Source organism: Homarus americanus, unplaced genomic scaffold (assembly GCF_018991925.1).
Source record: "Homarus americanus isolate GMGI-L3 unplaced genomic scaffold, GMGI_Hamer_2.0 scaffold33026, whole genome shotgun sequence".
NCBI lineage: Eukaryota > Metazoa > Arthropoda > Malacostraca > Decapoda > Nephropidae > Homarus > Homarus americanus.
Genome location: NW_024740653.1, coordinates 4,775 through 28,493, shown reverse-complemented (window position 1 = coordinate 28,493; position 23,719 = coordinate 4,775). Strand labels below are relative to the sequence as shown.

Below are 23,719 nucleotides of genomic sequence, written 5' to 3'. Positions count from 1 at the left end.
GGATTTTAAAAACCTGGGACACTGTGAGGATAAGTAGACTCTGGTCCCTGTGAGAATATATGGATCTCAAACCCTGTGAGAATATATTACGTTCAGGAGGACAGGGATGTATTATTGGGGTGTGTGTGTGTGTGTGTGTGTCGGCTGGACCTTCTTGTAGGATGGTGATTGGTTCTTGCGAGTTACTGCGCTGTTGTTGTTGTTATTGTTGTTAGTCCTCAATATGCTATGATTTTTATTTTCCTTTAGTTTGTGTTCTTCTCTTTATCTCTTTCTTATCCCTGATCTTCTTATATATTTTCTTCCTCCTCTTTTCAATCTTCTTCTCAATCTCCTCCTCCTTTTAATCTTCTTTTTAATCTTCCTCTTAATCATCAGCTTCTTCTTCTTCTTCTTCACTGCCCCTACAGTATAACGGGCCAAAACAAGTGACCAGCGCCTACGTGAGCCTAATTACAAGGTGAAACCCCCAAAGAATGACGCCATTGATCACATACACACGGTATTGTAAAGTCAGGCTAAAGTTATCACGGTATTTTTTGAGCTCCTCGCTGGTGTCTCACCTGAGGGCATAATGACAGGTAATTAGGGTAGTGCTCGGGGCAGGTATGCGGTAAAGAGGAACAAAAAAACGACTCGAGTTTTTTTTTTCGTGTGTTTTGTCTCGTTATCTGACGAACGAATGCCCGTTGTTTATGTATCTTAATGTAAATAGACGCATCGAGACGCACTTAAACGCATATAGACGCATATGAACACACCTTGACATATTTGGACAGAACTAGATGCATATGAGCGCACCTGAACGCGTTTTGACTCATTTGAACACACCTAGACGTATATAAACGCACCTTGACACATTTGGACAGATCTAGACGCATATGCACGCACCTTAACGTATTTGAACACCCTTAGACCTATAACACACTGTAAGGCTGACTGACTGCTAATGGTCTAAACCCTAAGCAGCATTCTCAGTGGTTGACACGATAAAGCTTCCCACTTAGTATAGCCAAACCTTGTACAACCAGGAGCGAACTCGTAACAATGGTTCTAAATTAGACAAATTTAGACTTAGGCGCGAAATAGGTAAACACTGGTTTGGGAATAGAGTAGTGGATGAGTGGAACAAGTTACCAAACATCATCATTAACTCTAATACGCTGGACAGCTTCAAACACAGGTTGGGTGGATATATGAGTGATAGGGGTTGGGTGTAAACGGGACTGTCCAGTATGGCCCGCTGCAGTTTCCTCCATTATTATGTTCCAAGATCTCCCTGACTGATGTGTGTGTTATATTATCTAGAGTTTAAGAAATTAGGAGTTAACCCTTTGAGTTTAACCCTTTAAGAAAGATGATTTAACCCTTTGAGGAGGAGGATTTAACATATATCTCTCTCTCTCTCTCTCTCTCTCTCTCTCTCTCTCTCTCTCTCTCTCTCTCTCTCTGTGTCTTTCTTTCATTATTATCAACAACTAGTCCCTACACAAACCCATTTTCTATGACGTCAACAACTATCCCATTTTCTATGACGTCAACAACTATCCCATTTTCTATGACGTCAACAACTAGTCCCTACACAAACCCATTTTTTATGACGTCAACAACTATCCCATTTTCCTCTGACGTCAACATAACAATAAGGTACAGGAAATATAATGAGTTTCTCACGTGATTGGCGACTCTACAGTTGACGTAATCAATGTAAGTACAGTACAGTACACCTGTTCATTACACCTTCACCTAAATTAACTACAACCAATCCATAATACTCTCTCTCCCTCTCTCTCTTTCCTCTCTATATTTATCTCTCTCTCTTCTCTCTGTCTCTCTTTTCTGTCTCTTCCTCTTTCTCCCCCCCCCCCTTCACAAATCTCAACAATGTTCTTTATTCAGGTTAATGAGTCTTATTTCACCCAGCCAGGTCAAGAGTGTTTCTAAACGAGGTCAAGAGCTGTATGTGACCTTTCGCTCTCCGTAATCAACAAGTAACCAGATAATCTATTTTTTCATACAGTTTTGCCTGAGGAGGTCAGGTCAGGTCAGGTCAGGTCAAGGCAGGTTAGGTTAGGTTAGGGTAGGTTAGCATAAATTAGGTTAGATCAGGTCAGGTCAGGTTAGGTTAGGTCAGGTCAGGTCAAGTCAGGTTAGGTTAGTTTGGGTTAGGTTAGGTTAGGTTAGGTTAGGCCAAATTAAACCACACAAATATTATACTAAAATGGTACAAGACGAATAATTTTACAGTAGGTCACTGGTGGGGATTACTGCCCAGCCACCATCAACCTTCATTAATCCTCGGTCACTGGTGGGGATTACTGCCCAGCCACCATCAACCTTCATTAATCCTCGGTCACTGGTGGGGACTACTGCCCAGCCACCATCAACCTTCATTAATCCTCGGTCACTGGTGGGGATTACTGCCCAGCCACCATCAACCTTCATTAATCCTCGGTCACTGGGTGGGGACTATTGCCCAGCCACCACCAACCTTCATTAACTTTCGGTCACTGGTGGGACTATTGCCCAGCTCACCACCAACCTTCATTAATCCTCGGTCACTGGTGGGGATTAGCCCAGCCACTCATCAACCTTCATTAATCCTCGGTCACTGGTGGGGACTATTGCCCAGCCACCATCAACCTTCATTAATCCTCGTCACTGTGGGATTATGCCCAGCTACCATCAACCTTCATTTAACTCGGTCACTGGTGGGGACTAAGTTGCCCAGCCACCACCAACCTTCATTAATCCTCGGTCACTGTGGGGACTATTGCCCAGCCACCACCAACTTCATTAACTCTCGGTCACTGGTGGGGACTACTGCCCAGCCACCACCAACCTCTATTAATCCTCGGTCATCAGGATTACTGGCTCAGCCACCACCAACCTTCATTAACTCTCGGTCACTGGTGGGGATTGATTGCCCAGCCACCATCAACCTTCATTAATCCGGCCACTGGTGGGATTGTTGCCCAGCCACCATCAACCTTCATTAATCCCTCGGTCACTGTAGACTATTGCCCAGCCACCATCAACCTTCATTAATCCTCGGTCACTTGGTGGGACATGCCCAGCCGCCATCAACCTTCTTCATTAATCCGTCACTGGTGGGGACTACTGGCTCAGCCACCATCAACCTTCACAATCCTCGGTCACTTCTGGTGGGACATATTCAGCCACCACCAACCTTCATTAATCCTCGGTCACTGGTGGGATTATTGCCCAGCCACCACCAACCTTCATTAATCCTCGGTCACTGGTGGACATTGCCCAGCCACCATCAACCTCTCATTGTCCTCGGCCACTGGTGGGACTACTGCCCAGCCAATTCACCAACCTTCATTAATCCTCGGTCACTGGTGGGACTATTGCCCAGGCCACCATCAACCTTCATTAATCCTTGGTCACTGGTGGGGATTATTGCCCAGCTACCACCAACCTTCATTAATCCTCGGTCACTGGTGGGGGATTACTGCCCAGCCACCATCAACCTCTCATTAACTTTGGTCACTGGTGGGGACTACTGCCCAGCCACCACCAACCTTCATTAATCCTCGGTCACTGGTGGGGATTATTGCCCAGCCACCATCAACCTTCTTCATTAATCCTCGGTCACTGGTGTGGGGATTGACGTCAGCCACCATCAACCTTCATTAACTTCGGCCACTGGTGGGGATTGCCCAGCCACCATCAACCTTCATTAATCCTCGGTCACTGGTGGGATTATTGCCCAGCCACCATCAACCTTCACATCCTCGGTCACTGGTGGGGATTATTGCCCAGCTGAATTCACCAACCTTCATTAATCCTCGACACAATAAAACACTCGCCAAGGTCACTGTGCAGATTTACCTTTTTGAGTAGGAGACGCCAGGTGTACTGACGTCATTATAACGAGCACAAGAATCCAATACTGTGTCGAGGGCAGGAGGAGGAGGAGGAGGAGGAGGAGGCAGACACTGATTTAATTTAGGCTACAGTCATTGTATTGTGGTGTACATGATTTGCATAGGTGTGCTATGACGGTATTGTGGTGTATTATGATTATATTGTGGTGTACATGAAGGTATTGTGGTGTACATGATTTGCATTGTGGTAAGATGACGGTGGCTAGGTATATGACGGTATTGTGGTGTATATGACGGTGCCAGGTGTACATGACGGTATTGTGGTGTACATGATGGTATTGTAGGTACATGACGGTATTGTGGTGTACAGAGCAGTAGTATAGCTCACACGGGGGCTCTGTGGTGTAGACGGCAGGTGTGTGGTGTAGACGGCAGGTGTGTGGTAGACGGCAGGTGTGTGTAGACGGCAGGTGTGTGGTGTAGACGGCAGGTGTGTGGTGTAGACGGCAGGTGTGTGGTAGACAGCAGGTGTGTGGTGTAGACAGCAGGTGTGGTGTAGACGGCAGGTGTGTGGTGTAGACGACAGGTGTGTGATATAGACGACAGGTGTGTGGTTATAATAAGCTAGGACCCATCAGGGGAGACTTACGCACGTGTTAATTTACCCTAACACGAGAGAGTATCACTCGGTACTTAAGCGCTACGAGTCACTACTTGTGTTGAGGTTGACCTTGAGGAGCATAACACGAGGCTCACGTCAGGCAAAAATAGTGAGAAATAATGTTAGTCAGACATTTATATGAAAATAGTCACGAACATTACTCACTAGTTATTAATAGATTTGAAGAATTAATTTTTATTCGATTATTAAAACGAGAATTAAGTCCTTCCTGAACATAACGTTTGGTAACCTTCCCTCATCAACATACACCTGTACGCCCTCAAGATGTAATTAACCTTTAAGACACCTACTATATACCTGTACACACACATACAGTATATATACTACCTTAATTTCTTACTAATGACCACGAACACCACGCATATCACACACACACACACACACACACACACACACACATTGACACACACACACACACACACACACACACACACACACACACACACACACACACACACACGATTCCCTTACTTCCTCATTTATCATCACTAACTTCATCTACCTGTTATCTTCACACCTCACCTTCACACCTCACTAACCTGTTGTTCCTCACACGTCCAACACAGCGCGGTGACATCCCTCTGTTCCTGGCGGTGGAGGCGAGTCATCAGGGCCTGGTGAGGGAACTGGTCTTTCATCACGGTGGGGACCAGGTCAAGGCCATACGGGGTCACACCAGGGACACTGCTCTCCACATCGCCTGCAGGAAGAAGGACACTGACATGGTTAAGATCCTAGTCGAAGCGGGATCCAACACAGATGTCCAAAATGTAAGTGTGATATTATTTGAGTGTTAAGTATACTTTCAGGAGACATAAAGTGTAAAGTGTGGCATTAAAAATCAACGTCAATGCCCAGAATGTAAGTGTAAGTATTATTTAGAGTGATATTTAAAGTGTAAAGTTAAAAATTAAAACCCATCGTCCATACGGGATCCATTACAGTTATCCACAAAGTATAATTATCCGAGTTTATAAGAGTTTTGGTTAACCAGAGACGTGTGTATGTTGCCGCTCTACCTAAGAATGATACAATATGGCCCAGGTACGAATGTGGGATGTTAAGTTGACATCACCGAAAAAAAACAACAATACAATAACAACAATGAAGAAGAAGGTTAAAATAACAACAATAATAATAATAAGTACTGGTGATGATACCGAAGATAGCTATAATGACGTTACTATTATTATTATTAGTAGTAGTAGTAGTAGTAGTATCACCACTATTATCAATACAATCATTTAATATAGACACGACTCGACAAAACAGGTCCACTACTCAACAATATCTTCACAACAGGTACTTGACACGACGCCCTCATGCTAGGTAGTGCGGTAAAGGTGCCCTGAAACACTCGACGCCATCATGCTAGGTAGTGCGGTAAAGGTGCCCTGAAACACTCGACGCCATCATGCTAGGTAGTGCGGTAAAGGTGTCGTGAAACACTGATCTGACGCCAGGGTAGTGCGGCAAAGGTGTTCTGAAACACCTGGACGCCATCATGCCAGGTGCGGTACAAGTCTTCAAACACCTGACGCCATCATGCGGTAGTGCAGAAGCCTGAAATGATTCCTGACCCACTGGCGTTGTGCAGTGGCAAAGGTGCCTGAAACACCTGACGCCATCATGCTAGGGTAGTGGTAAAGGTAAAACGCTGAACACCTGGACCACTATGCTAGGGTGGAAGGTGCCCCTGAAACACCTGACGCTTACCGTTAGCAGTAAAGGTACCTGAAACACTGCTAACGCCACTGGCGCGGTGAAGGTAAAGGTGCCTCAGAAACACCTGACGCCATCATGCCAGGTAGTGCGTTCTGGAAACACACAGACGCGGGCCGATGCCAGGGTAGTGCGGTAAAGGTGCCCTGAAACACTCGACGCCATCATGCTAGTGCGGTAAAGTGTCGTGAAACACTCGACGCCATCATGCCAGTAGTGCGGTGAAGGTGTCCTGAAACACCTGACGCCATCATGCTAGGTAGCGCGCAAAAGGCAGTTCTGAAACACCTGACGCCATCATGCCAGGTAGTGCGGTAAAGGTGCCCTGAAACACTGGACGCCACTGGCGTTAGGTAGTGCGGTATAAAAGTCGGAAACACTCTGACGCCATCATGCTAGGTAGTGCGGTAAGCAGTCCCAGCAATTACGCCACCGGCGCGCGTGTAGTGCGGAAGGTGCTCCTGAACACTCTTTGACGCCACGCGTTAGGTAGTGCGGTAAAGGTGCCCTGAAACACCTGACGTCATGCCAGTAGTGCGGTAAGGTGTCCTGAACACCTGACGCCATCATGCTAGTAGAAAAAGGTGCCCTGAAAACACTCGACGCCATCATGCTAGGTAGTGCGGTAAAGGTGTCGTGAAACACTCGACGCCATCATGCTAGGTAGTGCGGTAAAGGTGCCCTGAAACACTCGACGCCATCATGCTAGGTAGTGCGGTAAAGGTGCCCTGAAACACTCGACGCCATCATGCTAGGTAGTGCGGTAAAGGTGTCGTGAAACACTCCTAAAGTGCCACCAGAAATAGGACCCCCATTATCTTTATGGAACTACGTAATGCATTTTAATCACCTTGGTTATGTAGAGAGAGAGAGAGAGAGAGAGAGAGAGAGAGAGAGAGAGAGAGTGTTTACCAGGTTCGTGTTAAATCAACTTACATTTTCACCCTCCCTCCTTCTCCTTTCTCTCTTTCTTCCCGTTTCACTCTCCCTGTCTCACTTTCTTCCCGTCTCTCTCTCCCTGTCTCACTTTCTTCCCGTTTCTCTCTCCCTGTCTCACTTTCTTCCCGTCTCTCTCCCTGTCTCACTTTTTTCCCGTCTCTCTCCGTCTCACTTTCTTCCCGTCTCTCTCCCTGTCTCACTTTCTTCCCGTCTCTCTCCCTGTCTCATCTTCGACCATGAACTCATCACAATTCCACTCCCAAGGAAGTTACTTTTTAACTCTGTGGTTAAGGGGGAGTTTTTTTTACCGTTCTACTCTGATTGTACGAGTCTGTGATTGTGACTGTGATTGTACGATTCTGTGATTGTTACTGTGATTGTACGAGTCTGTGATTGTGACTGTGATTGTTACTGTGATTGTACGAGTCTGTGATTGTTACTGTGATTGTACGAGTCTGTGATTGTGACTGTGATTGTTACTGTGATTGTAATTCTACGTGATTGTGATCCCGTAATTCTTTGACTATCTGTCTCTGATGTAATATTAGTCAAGTGTAGATCTAGACATGTGAACAAGTTAATATAGCCACAATTGTTCAGCAAGATTCAGACAGTACAGATTATATTAGCTTATGGTGGCATCTGGTAACATACTCTTTAGCGTCACGAGGCAATGTTTTCTTGAGTGAGTTACTGTACATTATATATTATTCTTTATAGTTAATTAATTTAGGCCATCTCTATAATATTACTGAAGAAATATTGTATAATAATTTACACGTGAATGCTGTATTAATCTTACATGTTTACAATAAAATTAAATTAAGGTTTGATTAATACTACAGTGACCTATCAAATAAATTTACCAGATGCCTTCACAAACTTCAATAGTCTGTACAAATATTATCCTCCATTAATGTACTGTATACGTGTAACACTAAAAATTACCCCTGATAAATAATAAAGAACATTTGAGACCTTAATTGAGATGACTTCAAAAGGATGGTAGCGAACAGTAATAAACAAGGCTAGTATTGTAGATCTATCTGTTGAATGTCACAGTAAATAACTCACATTAGCAGCTTGATGTTACGAATTCTGAGATATTATGCTCCATGCTGCCTTACACCGTACACAGATTGTGGCTTCAAATCTTGCGCGTCAGTCTCCGTACTGGACGACGTGTCAGCTGATGAATCTAAACAACAGCGCATCGGCTTCCGTAAAGTGTCACAAACATCAAGATCACTTCTATTTATCGTTCTTCATCACTTCTTACTTCATAGTTCTCACATCAACTCAAACCTAATGCTACCGTCAGTAATTCTGTGATACCTTGTGACTTGTGTACACCGCTGCAACTCCTTCAATCTCCAAGTTTCAGCAAAAGTCTTCACTACTTTACTTTGCTTTTCGAGATATGATAAATTATGCGTTTTACCGTTAATATATTCACAACTTAATATAATATGTCTGATTTGAGGGCAAGGGATAAATTCATAGAGCAAAACGAAACCTTGAGGTGACTTGTACAGTGAGGAGCAGCAGAACCTCCTGATGTAAACAGAGGAACATTCATAGCTGCACGAAACTATAATTCATTACTAAAATAATTATTATAAATATACCCAATGTTTTAAAATAATTTAAAAAAATACATATAATTTACATTATGCGTCAACATTTAAATTCATAGCTGCATGAAACTAACATTCATTATTAAAATAATTATTTGAAATACATCCAATGCCTTTTTAAATTAGTTTGTTGAGATACGATTTTGAAAATAATTTAAGTTGGAGAGAGTTAATAACATAACCTTTCATGTTGAGGTCAATTTTCTTGCTTTTCTTAAGGCTGGGACCCCCCCCCCCCCTCCGTACTGGGAAAACAGAATGAATGATCTTAGGAAACGCCTGGTAGCCCATCCACCGGACATCATCTTAGTTCTTTCCTATATAAGTGTCGCTGATGTGGACTTCATGATTCGCTGACATGTAATAGTCACACGTCTAATATTCTTACGCATTATTGCCTCTATTGTCTGACACAAGGTTGAGGTGGGAACACAGGGTAGCCATTTGTCAGGGGTCGTTCCATTCCTGTGTGTGGTGATTCAGTCGTTCCCCAGAGAGAGCTGCACCACACGAAACCGTCAGTCATTGTATAGCATTCTTGATCGTTATTATTAATTTAAATTATCAAAATCCTGTCATTTTATAACTTTTAGTTAAGAACATGTGTCAGATTATCGTTGGCTGACTATCCAACAAGCAATTACTGTATCAGTTAATTACCTTAATCAATATTAATCACTCAGGCTAGATAAGGTTAAAGCTATGTTAAGAGGGATATTATTTATAGACGCCGAGTACATTAAGTATATACAGTACTTTGAAAATTCTGGAGGAAGTAAATTATTACAATAGTTATCCTTAAAAAATCATTTTCTATACTATATACTTTCTCATAGAAAGTTTACCTCTAACACAAACTATTATATTTTTTACACCTATGACCCTGACCAACACACCGCATCACAAGAACCTAAACTATGAGGCGGAAACGACCATGAAACTAACCAAGGACATGAAGAGTACCACATGAAGCCATTAGCTCCTCCCTGGCCAGGTTATGTGAGGTAGATTCACCCTCCCTCACACCGACCACGCCCTACTCACCCTTCCACTAATTTAACGCGTATAATAAACCTCCAATTACATGAACAGCGCTCTTGGTTTACTTTGTTTTAATTACGAAATAATATGTTAATGTCTATAAAAAGAGCCCACTCCATCACGCGCCCATAGAGGCCTAAGACATGAGGGTGTAGCCATCAGTACACGAGGAAGTGAAATTAATAACAATGTAGATGATAATGTCTCATAATTACTACAAAAACAATGGTTAAGTAAATACACACACACACACACACACACACACACACACACACACACACACACACACACACACACACACACACACACACACACACACACACACCTCATTTACATACTTGAGGTATTTCTCACCTTTATAGAGATTAACATACCAACACCTGATCGACTGAGTGACAGGAATTAGAGTCATGTTAACACACTGTAAGAACACGCCACACACATACCACACACCACATACCACACACCACATACCGCACACCACATACCACACACCACATACCACACACCGCATACCACACACCGCATACCCTCAGTAAATAGGTAGGTAGGTGGTATAAATTAAATAGATGAGGTGGTTTATGTTAAGGTCATTGTCGAGTGTAAACAGAAACATTCTTAGGAACAATAACAAGACGTGTGACAGCTCCTTCGGGTTGTGCTCTAAAGTATGGTTAGGTTAGGTTAGGCTGGGGTCTATTATAACTGGGGTCTATTATAACTGGGGTCTATTATAACTGGGGTCTATTATAACTGGGGTCTATTATAACTGGGGTCTATTATAACTGGGGTCTATTATAACTGGGGTCTATTATAACTGGGGTCTATTATAACTGGGGTCTATTATAACTGGGGTCTATTATAACTGGGGTCTATTATAAGTGGATCCTTGTAAGCCCTCATCTCACCAACCACCACCTCACCTAACGCCTTCTCCTCCTCCTCCTCCTGCTGCTGCTGCCACTCCCTCAGGCGGCGGGACAGACGCCTCTACACATCGCTGCCGAGGAAGGAGATGAACCTACCGTCAAGTTCTTCTATACAGTTCACGCCAACCCTAACATAATGGACAAGTTCGGTGAGTATTTGAAGGCTATTATTAACCTATCATAACCTTGGATGGCTATTAAAGGTATAATGATTGGCTGAGAGCACTATAGTCAAACATGATACAGGTCTTAACAGGAGTACAGCGGCATTATAGTCAATGGCTACCACTTTATCACCACAGTTTATAACCAAATACAAGTGTTTAATTCCTTTACTTTCGAACCCACAACTACATATTTTATCCCCCATCAAAGTTACACCTTCTCCAACGTCCTGTCGACTAAACACCATCTCTCATACGCCCTTCCTACTCCCTTAACCCCCCCTTAGTCACCCCTTCACGCCCACTAACTCTACCTCGCTCCCCTTACCTGGTCACCCTCTTTCCCCCGACCACAGACCGCACCCCTATCCACGTGGCGGCGGAGAATGGCTTCACCCCAGTGGTCGACCTCTTGGCTGAGAAGTACAAGGCGTCAGTTATGGATCGGACTAAAGATGGCTCCACCCTGGTCCATATTGCCTCCCTCCATGGCCACCCAGACACCGTCATGGCCTTCCTCAGAAAAGGTGAGAGAGAGAGAGAGAGAGAGAGAGTTTCATTAATCATTCTCCACTTGGTTTATGGAGTATAATTAAAACTAACAATGTCAGTTTTAAGTTTTAAGACCCGGGTGTTTTATTGAAGCACTGCCTCTCCTAAAACACTCTGTGGACCTAAGTTGGTTTATTACCACAAGAACACATACTAAAGTCTCAGTATAATGAGTTAATCCCTTGAGTGAAAGGTCTTCACCGCTTCATTATACGTTGAGCTGTTCCCCTGAGTAAGACATTGTACTTGGGGGATTAAAGTTAGCGTATTAAAGGAGTTAAAATACCTGGTTGTAAATTTACGATTATTGTAATTATTAATGAAAAAAGTTGTTGGGTTTAGTGTTAAGTATTAAGTAAATATTAAGGTTTAAGTTAAATCAGTAAATATATAGACTATCCCTTTCACCTGCTAAACATTATTAATTAACTACCTGTTGTGTATTGATTACAGGTGTTGCCAGTGTTCCCTGCTAGGCACTGTTTAACCGGGGTTTATTTAGCCTTCTACAGGTGCACCTGAACCATATTAATGCTTACCTACAGCACTCTCCTTCCCGTAGGTGTGTAGCTACATATATGATACACTACTAACAGGTGTGTACTGACCCTCCCTACAGGTGTGCCGCTACACATGCCCAACAAGAGCGGGGCTCGTTGTATCCACACAGCGGCCCAGCGAGGGCACGTCGGGGTAGTGAACGCTATACTGCACAAGGGGGAACACGTCGATGTTACCACCAACGTGAGTCTGGCCTCTCTCTCTCTCTCTCACTCTCACTCTATCTTTCTCACCCTTTCTCTGTCTCTCCTGATATCAACTTTATTCCTGTATCATTCTTTCCTCTTCTTTCTATGATTCTCTCTTTTATTTATCTGTCTATCTCTCTCTCTCTCTCTACTTCCTCCCGTGTGGACTTAAAAAAAAAAATAATAATAATAATAATAATAATAATGTGTATAATAATAATAATAATAATAATAATAATAATAATAATAATATTAAATATTATATAATAATAATAATAATAATAATACTACTACTACTACTACTAATAATAAATAATAATAATAATAATAATAATAATAATAATAATAATGTGTATGTAATAATAATAATAATAATAATAATAGCTACTACTACTACTACTACTACTGTAATAATAATAATAATAATAATATATAGTGTGTAGAAGGTTACTGTCGTTAACACACACACCTTTGTTCTAACACCCCCAACAGGACGGCTATGGCTCTCCATATAGCTGTTAAGGCAGGAAGCAGCAATAGTTGAGGCGTTGTTGGAGTCACGAACAAACCTCACCATGTGTGCAAGGTCAGTGCCACTCCTCACCAGGAGTCGTGCCACTCTCTCACCAGGTCAGGCTGCTCTCACCAGGTCAGTGCCACTCTCACCAGGTCAGTGCCACTCTCACCAGGTCAGTGCCACTCTCACCAGGTCAGTGCCACTCTCACCAGGTCAGTGCCACTCTCACCAGGTCAGTGCCACTCTCACCAGGTCAGTGCCACTCTCACCAGGTCAGTGCCTCTCATATACCTCCTCAGTTGTTTAATTAAGGTGCAATAAATTATCACCCAAAACAAAAGTTGACAACAACCCGTCATCATTATTTTTCAGTAACAAAATCAACAATAAATAAAAAACATAAAGAAATATGTAAATAACTGATCATACATAATAAATAATAAATAAAAGGATGAGTGAAGAAACTGGTAAGAAATAATGATTCATGTTTGTGGTGGTCTAGTGGATACAGCGCTCACCTCCCGTCCTAATGATCATTGGTTCGAGCCCAGGGTGAATGGGTAACCTGACTTTACCATTGGGGGAAGTAAAGGTGGTGGAGTGTAGTGCCGGAGTACCTCACTAACCCAAGGGCATCTCTCTCCTGCAGGCGGATCATCTAGGGAGTCAGCGCTTCACCTCTCCGCCAGGGTGCAGGACGGAGAGAAGTGTGCCGAGATGCTGCTGAAGTCTGGGGCTGACGCTAACCTGCCCAAGGATGACGGCCAGACGCCCCTCCACCTGGCGGCCTACTACGGCAACCTAAAGACCTTGAAGCTCTTGTTGGAGGATGACAGTGCTAAGCCGCTCCTTCAGTCTAAGGTCTGTGTGTTTGTGTCTGTCTGTCTGTGTCTGCCTGTCTGTCTGTGTGTCTGTCTGTCTGTCTGTGTGTCTGTCTGTCTGTCTGTGTGTTTGTGTCTGTCTGTCTGTGTGTCTGCCTGTCTGTCTGTGTCTGTCTGTCTGCCTGTCTGTCTGTGTGCCTGTCTGTCTGTCTGAAGGGCTGAAATATGCTTCTCTATTTTTTACTTGATGTTATATCTATCTATCTATCTATCTATCTATCTATCTATCTATCTATTCAGCTCATCTATATCCATATATCTGTAGATAAATATTTATCGATATAATTGTTTTATAACTAAATATTTACATAAGATTATTTATTTATATAAACTAATTCCTTTATCTTTATGTATATAGTCTGTATATACGTATGTCACCACTCACTTCCCCTCTCATCACCACTCACTTCCCTCTCATGACCACTCATTCACCCTCTCATGACCACTCCCCCTCTCATCACCCCACTCCTCCTTCTCTATCCTGTTCCCCTCTCATGACCCACTCACTCTTTCCTGCTGACCCTCACCCTCTCGGCCTCCTCATGACTACTCCCTCTCAGCATGCCTCGCCACTCTCTGTCCTGGGGAGACGGCTCTTCACCTGGCGTGCTCGTCGTGCAGGGTTGAAGCAGCCAAGATGCTCATTGACCACGTTATTAAGACGAGTGGGAAGGAAGCGGTGGTCAAGATGGTCAATGCCAAGGTGGGTTAGGTTAGGTTAGGGGAGGGTGTATTGTCATGTGATTAAGCCATCGTACTCAAGAGTTTAATTATCGTACTCAAAGTTTATATCATCGTACTCAAAGGGTTATGTTATCGTACTCAAAGGGCTATGTTATTGTACTCAAAGTTTATATCATCGTACTCAAAGGGTTATGTTATCGTACTCAAAGGGTTATGTTATCGTACTCAAGGGGTACAACTAAAGCTTGAGTACCTTCCCGACAGAATAACCTGGGGGAATCAGCGCTGCACTACGCTGGCCGCATCAACAAGAAGAACGCCACCTACAAGGCTGGTGAAGACCGCGAAATTACAAATCTTCTCCTGACCAATGGGGCTCACCTCATGGTCGTGACTAGCAAGGTAAAGAGAATGATCTCCACCTGTCATTATCTCTCTCTCTCTCTCTCTCTCTCTCTCTCTCTCATAAAGCCTCAACTATCATTATCACGTTTCTTCACTGACTTATTTTTCCATAAGAACTTCGTCTAACATTCTCTGATTTACACTGAGTTTTGTGTAGGTATGGGGGAGTGTGGGTGAATATGGATGTGTATGGGTGGGTATGGGAGAGTGTGGGTGGGTATGTGTAGGCTATGGGTGGGTATTTGTAAGGTATGGGTCATTCATGAAGTCTCAAATCAGTTTAAATAATATATATTTTGTTTGTTCCTCTTCTGATCTGTTTTTCTATTCACCATATTTATTTATTTGTCCTTAATGCAAGATAACTGTACATGGTTTTTAGAACAGATCAAAAGCTGTTTCATCACACCTTTACCACCAACCACGACTGAGCACTTGCCACTGACGCCGACCTGTGCTGCCACCTGCTGGGAATAATAACCAACAAACCTTACCCCCACCCTGTGCTGCCACCTGCTGGGAATAATAACCAACAATCCTTACCCTCACCCTGTGCTGCCACCTGTTGGGAATAATAACCAACAATCTTTACCCTCACCCTGTGCTGCCACCTGTTGGGAATAATAACCAACAATCCTTACCCTCACCCTGTGCTGCCACCTGTTGGGAATAATAACCAACAATCCTTACCCTCACCCTGTGCTGCCACCTGTTGGGAATAATAACCCACAATCCTTACCTCACCTGTGCTGCCACCTGTTCCCCAATCCACCCTGTGCTGCCACCTGTTGGGTTAGAATAATAACCAACAAACCTTACCCCCACCCTGTGCTGCCACCTGCTGGGAATAATAACCAACAATCCTTACCCTCACCCTGTGCTGCCACCTGTTGGGAATAATAACCAACAATCTTTACCCTCACCCTGTGCTGCCACCTGTTGGGAATAATAACCAACAATCCTTACCCTCACCCTGTGCTGCCACCTGTTGGGAATAATAACCAACAATCCTTACCCCCACCCTGTGCTGCCACCTGTTGGGAATAATAACCAACAATCCTTACCCTCACCTGACCAGTTAACACACCTACACTACTTTATTACAGGTAGTTGGAAGATAATCTATTAACTCTTTGTTTATTGTGATGTTAGTGACAGTAACAATAATAATGACGATAAGGAATTAAACCACCCAATTTATAGAGCTAGTTAAGAGACTGGGAGTACGTGGGATCGAACCAAGAGACAGGAGGCAGTAAGTCCACTATCAACTCAGCCACGGCATTCAATAATAATGTGTAAATTAGTCACCATAAAAAAATATCAAACCATATCTGATACGTTAGTCTCTCACTGTCATTATACAGTCACTATACGTCACTATAAGGCTTCTTACACTATCACACCAGGAGACGGAGAGCAAGAGACCAGTGACTTATTATACCCAACTCAAAGAACATTTACCACACGTGAGTACCATAACAGACGCCATATACAGTGAAGCCTTCATATAACGGACCTCTATTATATTCCGTTAAAGGGAGGGTTTCACATCTAATGGAGTCTCGATACAACGGAATTTCATCTCTATATAGTTCGTTAAAGGGAGGGTTTCACATCTAATGGAGTCTCGATATAACGGAATTTCATCTCTATATAGTTCGTTAAAGGGAGGGTTTCACATCTAATGGAGTCTGGATATAACGGACTTCTCTCTCCAAAGATTCCGTTAAAGGGAGGGTTCACTGTAATGGAGTCTCGATATAACGGAATTTCATCTCTATATAGTTCGTTAAAGGGAGGGTTTCACATCTAATGGAGTCTGGATATAACGGACTTCTCTCTCCAAAGATTCCGTTAAAGGGAGGGTTCACTGTAATGCTCACGGTCATATTACAAGTAAACATTCGTTAGTAAACAGAATGAGAAATTAACAACGAAAACAGATGATTCAAAAGTTTATGATCACCACCACCACACTACCACACTACCACCACCACCACACTACCACCACCACACTGCTACCCACCACTACCACTACCACTACACTACCACCACCACACACTACACCACTACACCTACCTACCCACACCACACTACCACCACCACCACCACCACACCTCCACCACCACCACCACACTACCACCACCACCACCACACCACTACCACTACTACTACTACCATTACCTACAACAATGGTTCATTACATTTCACCTCATCTACAATGCCTTTCCCACCTTCTGAAAACCATTATTGTATCACCATAAATAACCATCAATCACAAAAATAAATGTCATATGCTTTTAAATCACCACCAATAACATAAGAAAAACCTATTTTGGTTTTTAATTTCTCATTATGGAAATTTATGAATCTTTACCTACAAATAAACCTTTTATTTTTGTTTTATACATATGAATATAATTTATTTTGTTTTATACAGATTAATACAATTCATTTTGTTTTATAGACCAAATTTTCTTTAATTTAGTTAAGTTATCCATAAACCACACAAAAAAACGTATTGAATTAGAGAAAACGTACCAGATTCATACATTGAGGAGCAACTACTCTATATTACATTATAAAACCTTTCCCCTGATACAGAACTCAGAGACGCCCGTACATTACGTGGCTACATCAGGCAACGAGGCTGTGCTTGATGAGATGCTACAGTTCGCCCCTCAAGACAAGGTCAGTGAGGCAGAGTTAATATTTTAGTCATGGTCTTTTGTTTACTTCACTTTAAATACATTTATATTTGTATTTTATTTTCTTATATATTCTGGTTTGGTTTAAGTTTACTGTCGTTATCCTAAGATTATTATTATTTTGCCTCTTACTTGTTTATCAGTTCTCGCTCCTTCCTCCTACGTAACATTTGCTCGTTCACTGTTCATCACTTTTTGGGAATGTTTCTTTCTTTCTCATTTTCTGTTTATCATTCTTTACCATTTCTCATTTTATTCATTCCCTTTACACCTAGCCTAACCTATCCTATCGTTCATCGTTCCTCACGTTCACTTCTCATTTCTATCCATGTTCATCCTAACCTAACCTCACCTAACCATGTTCATCCCCACCTAACCTAACCTAACCTAACCTAACCTAGCCTAACCTAACCTCACCTAACCATGTTCATCCCCACCTAACCTAACCTAACCTAACCTAACCTAGCCTAACCTAACCTAACCTAACCTCCACAGATCCAGAAGTTGGTAAACATGCAGTCGTCACGTGGTTGGTCGCCTCTACTCAACGCAGCAGAGAACGGCCATGAAGGAATCGTCTCCACCTTACTCGACCATCACGCCAGGGTCGACGTGTTCGACAGTGAGGGCAAAGCAGCGCTCCACCTGGCGGCAGAACATGGTTATAAGTTGGTGAGTGATCGGGCCCCTGGTGGTGAATATCGGGCCCTAGATGGTGAATATCGGGCCCCTGGTGGTGAATATCGGGCCCTAGATGGTGAGTGATCGGGCCCCTGGTGGTGAATATCGGGTAGATGGTGGTGATCGGGCCCCTGGTGAATATCTGGTGGGAATATCCCTATGGTGAATATCGGGCCCTAGATGGTGAGTGATCGGGCCCCTGGTGGTGAATATCGGGCCCTAGATGGTGAATATCGGGCCCCTGGTGGTGAATATCGGGCTACTACCTGATGGATGTCGAGTCAGTGTCAGGAAAATTTACGAAACGATTTTGTTCTCTTCTCTGTATCTATCTATCGTTCCCTCTCCTCCCTCCTCCCACGTCTTTTATTCCATCTCTCACTTCCTTCTTCCTCAACCCTGCTCACTCTTCCTCTCCCTCCCCTCTCTCTCTCCTCCCCACTATTAACCTCCCCACTCTCCTCCCCCAGGTGATCGACGCCCTGCTCACCCACAAGGCCTTCGTCAACGCCCGCAGCATGTCGGGGCTGACGGCGCTCCATCTGGCGGCTATGAAGGGCTTCAACGACCTGGTGCGGTCCCTCATCACCAAAAGCCACGCACAGAAGGAGGCGCTGACACTGGTGAGTCACGGCGATGATTTTCCTCGTCAGTAAGAAGTTGCCACCTAACTACAGCCAATGTTACCCATATCTTGATTCTAATTATAAACTATTGACAATTATCCAGTTACCAATTACCTGTGACTGTTAAGAATGTATACCTATATTTTACGAGTCTTTATTCACCACTGTGATGGAGCTTGACGATCATGTACTGACGCCCACCAACAGACGAAACAAACGCCACTACACCTGGCGGCGGAGGAGGGACAACTGGAGGTCTGTGATACCCTCCTGCAGCTGGGAGCAGACTATGACGCCACTAACGACGGAGGGCAGAAGGCCGTCCACGTCGCCGCCATGAGGAACAACTCTGAGGTGGTGAAGCTCTTCCTTAAGACTTCTCCTGAGTTGGTCACCACCGCTGACAAGGTGAGGAGGTGAGGAGGAGAGGAGGGCAAGATAAGTAGTTGTAGTAGTAGTAATTTTAAGGTAATAAAATGGTGGCGAAGGTATGGCTATAAGGGGAGGATGGAGGCCAATTAAAAAAAAGTAGTAGTAGTAGTAGTAGGTTAGGTAGTAGTAGTAGTAGTAGGAGTAGGAACAGAAAATATAGTAGAAATAGCAACAGTTGTAAAAGTAATTATACAGTAGCCAGCATCACAAATATTTCCCTCACTCAAGACTTCATCATGGGAGCTAGAACACCTGTAGGTACACCACACCTGTAGTCATTTATCACCTTTCATATCTTTACCTTAAAAAAACATTACATCATGACGAGAACACCTGTAGGAACACCACACCTGTAGTCATACATCACACCTGTACTTTATTGTCATTCTCATATTTTCCTAAGCAAACGTAACACCGAAACACCTGTATATAACCACACCTGGCGTAGTTTTTCGTCTGTATAAAATTTTCCAAGTGAACATTATAGAGTTCTTCACCAGGACGGGAACACGTGTGCACATATCGCAGCGCTACAGGGGTCAGTGGACGTGGTGAGAGAGCTGATGCGACACAACAGAGGTGTGGTCATCAACGGCAAGAACCGCGTCGGGGAGTCCACGACCCTCCACCTGGCTGCTGAGGGAGGCCACGCCACCCTCGTTAAGTTCCTCATAGAGAACGGCGCCTCACCCAAGGCTGAGAATGGCGTAAGTTTTATATTGCGTTTCTTGGGCGTATCTATTCTCTATACGCTTCTAACTCAATGGCTTTTCTCACATAACTCAGTCTGTCGCAATATGTTGGTTTAGTGTATAAGTGTGTGTTGCTTTGAGTGAGTGTGTGTGTCGTTTAGTGTGAGTGCGTGTCATATGAGTGTGTCATTTGTTGTGCAAGAGTGTGTTGTATGTGTCAAGTAGTGTCGTCTTCTCCCGCCAGATGGGGTTCACGGCGGTACACATGGCTGCCAGGTACGGTCATATCCAGGTCCTCGACACTCTCAAGGAGGTCACGAGTCTTCGGATCACCAGTAAGAAACTCGGCCTCTACGCCCTCCACATCGCAGCCTACTACGGACAGACAGGTCAGCTCGGGTCAGAGGTCAAGTTTAGGATAACATTATCTTCTGAGAATAATAAATTAAACCAGTGAACACATTTAAGGAGGCACATTCCTTCATCATTATACTTGATGACTCTACCTATCCTTCCCATCCCCCTGGCCAGAGATCGTACGGGAGCTCCTATCCCATATACCTGCTACCATCAAGTCCGACCCGCCCATATTGAGCGGTGGGCGGCCGTTCCTACCAGACCTAGGGGCGGAGGCCGATCTGACGCCCTTACATCTAGCCGCCCACGAGGGTAATGAAGGAGTAGTTAGGATCCTCTTCAACATTCCAGGAGTCCAGCCTGACGTCACCTCCAGACTGAACGTAAGTAAGGCGGAAATAATAACCTGTCTTGGCCTCTGGTGAACAGTAGGATGAACTTTACTCTATTGAACGTAAAAAGTTAATGATTTACAATGGTTATTTTTTCAGGGATTTGTTATATTTCCCTGGTGTCAATATTACTCTCTCTCTCTCTCTCCACACAACTATTCAACCCTCTTTTAATACACAATCCTCAGAGTCTATGGTGGTCGTGCTGTTTACAGTACGGGCAGCGAGACTTCTTACGCCGGTTTTCTCAAGAGTATTTCTACCTGTTTCTGATTATTTCCCAAGAGGCTAAAATTTATCTTTTCTTTCCGTCCTTCTCAAATGTTATTTTTTTTCTATTTCTGATATTTCCCGAAGGTCCTACTTACTTTTTTCCCGTCTCTCTCACTCTCTCTGTTTCTCTTTCATACTTTCTCCTAGTGTCTTCTCCCCCTCTATCTCTCTCCCCTCACCTCCCCCTCTCCCCTCCCTCACTAATGGTCACCTCACCTGCTCCTCACACAGGGATACATACCGCTTCACCTGGCGTGTATCGGAGGCCATACATCTGTCGTGGGTCTACTGCTGTCCAAATCTACCAAGCAGGTGAGATGTACAGGTGTGTGTGTGTGTGTGTGTGTGTGTGTGTGAGAGAGAGAGAGAGTGTTTGTTACTCTCTCTCTCTCTCTCTATTTCAATTGCTACCGTTCTTTATTTGCATTTATCTCTCTTTCTCTCCCTCTCTAGTCTTCGTCTCTGTTAATTTTCCTCTCATTTATCATATCTCTATTCCTCTCCCTCATTCGTTATCCTACAAGAAGTGAATAACAATAATGGTAACAAAAAAATAACCAAAAATAACAAAATATTCAAACTGGACATAGACAAATTAACACTATATTTCAAAATCTCCAAATTATAGAATTCAAAACCTTATAATTATAGTCTTCAAAACCCTATAATTTGTTAAGGAATTCTCATCATTGTCTTCCTATGTCTCTTGTTATAACCTTGGGTGATCATCTCTTATTAGGTGGCCAAGATGGACAAGCGTGGGAGGACTGGCCTTCACCTAGCAGCTATGCATGGCCACTATCATCTGGTGGCCCTCCTCATGGGCCAGGGAGCTGAACTAGGAGCCAAGGATCGTGTAAGTCTAATAGTGTGGCCAAAGTAGTGTGGCCAAAGTAGTGTGGCCAAAGTAGTGTGCCTAGAGTAGTGTTGTTTTTGTTCTTGGGTGTGGCCACTCCCTGCCACATCCATCACTCCACACTCCACACCCTACAACATAAACTTTTCACTCCATATTCACCCAACCAAACCCAACCCAAACCCAACCAAACCCAACCAAACCCAACCAAACCCAAACCAAAACCCAACCAAACCCAAACCAAACCCAACCAAACCCAAACCAAACCCAACCAAACCCAACCAAACCCCAACCGAAACCCAACCAAACCCAACCAACCCCAACCAAACCCAACCAAACCCAAACTAAACCCAACCAAACCCAACCAAACCCCAACCAAACCCCAACCAAACCCAACCAAAACCAACCAAACCCAACCAAACTTCTCCTCACAGGATGGCTTGGGGCCCCTCCACTACTGCGCACGGGCGGGACATCTAGAGGTGGTGAAGCTGTTGGTGGAGGCTGGAGCGTCACCAGAGGACAAGTCAGTGGAGGGCAAGACGCCAATTACCTTCGCCGTCTCTAGTGAACATGTCGACGTTTACAACTACCTCATTAACAAGAAGCATGACTCTTATAAACTACTGGAGGATAAGAAGGTGGGTGGGTGGTGTGGGTGGTGTGGGTGGGGGTGGTGGGTGGTGGGTGGGTGGGTGGGTGGTAGGTAGAGGCGTAAGAGAGAAAACGAGAAGGGTAGAGGATGAGGAAGAATAAGAGCCAGGAAGAGAAGGTACAGAAGAAGAAGAAGAGAGAGAAAGAGAAGGAGGGAAGAGGTGGAAGAGAAGAGGAGGAGGAAGAGAGAGGAAGAGAAGGAGGGAAGAGGTGGAAGAAAAGAGGAGGAAGAAGAGTACAAGTATAACAAAATCTCACCAGTAAACAGAGAGAGAGAGAGAGAGAGAGAGAGAGAGAGAGAGAGAGAGAGAGAGAGAGGAATACGCTACATAATTCAAAATACTTAAATGGCTCCCAGCGGTACATACACCTGTAATTAACCTGTAATTAGGCTACTGTATTTTCTCCTTACCTTATTAGTATACTTACTATGTACAGGTGTATTAATTTAGAACTATATACCTGGTTTCTGTATTACTTAAACCTATATTAACAATTACAGTAACTGATCTAATTTATACTTAATTAATCTACCTGCTGTCCGTGGTAACTTAACACTTGATAATGTTACAGTATGTCCACGACCTTGATAATGTTACAGTATGTCCACGACCTTGATAATGTTACAGTATGTCCACGACCTTGATAATGTTACAGTATGTCTACGACCTTGATAATGTTACAGTATGTCCACGACCTTGATAATGTTACAGTATGTCCACGACCTTGATAATGTTACAGTATGTCCACGACCTTGATAATGTTACAGTATGTCCACGACCTTGATAATGTTACAGTATGTCCACGACCTGACGCTGATGAGCAAGAAACACAACCATTCGCCCTTAGAGGAATTCATCTTGCTGTCTCCTGCACCTGTTGACCTGGCCACCAAGCTCGCCCACACCCTCCTCATCCTCTCTGACAAGGTAGGTGAGAGAGAGAGAGAGAGAGAGGTGGGCGAAAAGGGTGGAAGAGTGGGTGGGTGAGTGTAGTGTAGGTGGGTGTAGTGGACGGGTGTACGTGGGTGTAAGTGTGATAACAAGTTGATCGGGTGTAAACGAGGAAAGGAAGGAGAGTAGAGAAGATAAAATTGTGTTGGGTTCTTTAACAAGGTCCTTGGGTTCATACAGAGGAGTGGTAGTTACAAGACTAGAGAGGTCATCCTAATCTATATCTTGTGCTTGTTAGACCTCACTTGGATTACTCAGTTCAGTTCTGGTCACCGTATTACAGAATGGATATAGAATCCTTGGAAAGAATCCAGAGGAGAATGACAAGAATAATCCCGG

At 43.8% G+C, this 23,719-nt stretch overlaps 1 protein-coding gene across 1 annotated transcript in view; it reads left to right on the top strand.

Moving 5' to 3' along the window:
* Positions 1–23,380, top strand: part of LOC121875492 (serine/threonine-protein phosphatase 6 regulatory ankyrin repeat subunit B-like) — a gene marked incomplete at its 3' end in the record, with an annotated part of 88,276 nt that extends 64,896 nt beyond the window's left edge. Inside the window, exons 6-25 of the mRNA XM_042380058.1 lie at positions 5,100–5,303; positions 10,845–10,950; positions 11,322–11,492; positions 12,137–12,261; positions 12,782–12,935; positions 13,433–13,644; positions 14,254–14,367; positions 14,613–14,750; positions 16,163–16,222; positions 17,361–17,447; positions 17,960–18,136; positions 18,616–18,768; positions 18,979–19,179; positions 19,704–19,910; positions 20,140–20,284; positions 20,427–20,635; positions 21,149–21,229; positions 21,657–21,773; positions 22,208–22,414; positions 23,225–23,380. Coding sequence (XP_042235992.1) covers positions 5,100–5,303; positions 10,845–10,950; positions 11,322–11,492; positions 12,137–12,261; positions 12,782–12,935; positions 13,433–13,644; positions 14,254–14,367; positions 14,613–14,750; positions 16,163–16,222; positions 17,361–17,447; positions 17,960–18,136; positions 18,616–18,768; positions 18,979–19,179; positions 19,704–19,910; positions 20,140–20,284; positions 20,427–20,635; positions 21,149–21,229; positions 21,657–21,773; positions 22,208–22,414; positions 23,225–23,380 — 3,024 coding nt within the window. The remainder of the gene's footprint in view (positions 1–5,099; positions 5,304–10,844; positions 10,951–11,321; positions 11,493–12,136; positions 12,262–12,781; positions 12,936–13,432; positions 13,645–14,253; positions 14,368–14,612; positions 14,751–16,162; positions 16,223–17,360; positions 17,448–17,959; positions 18,137–18,615; positions 18,769–18,978; positions 19,180–19,703; positions 19,911–20,139; positions 20,285–20,426; positions 20,636–21,148; positions 21,230–21,656; positions 21,774–22,207; positions 22,415–23,224) is intronic.
* Between the last annotated feature and the right edge of the window lie 339 nt (positions 23,381–23,719).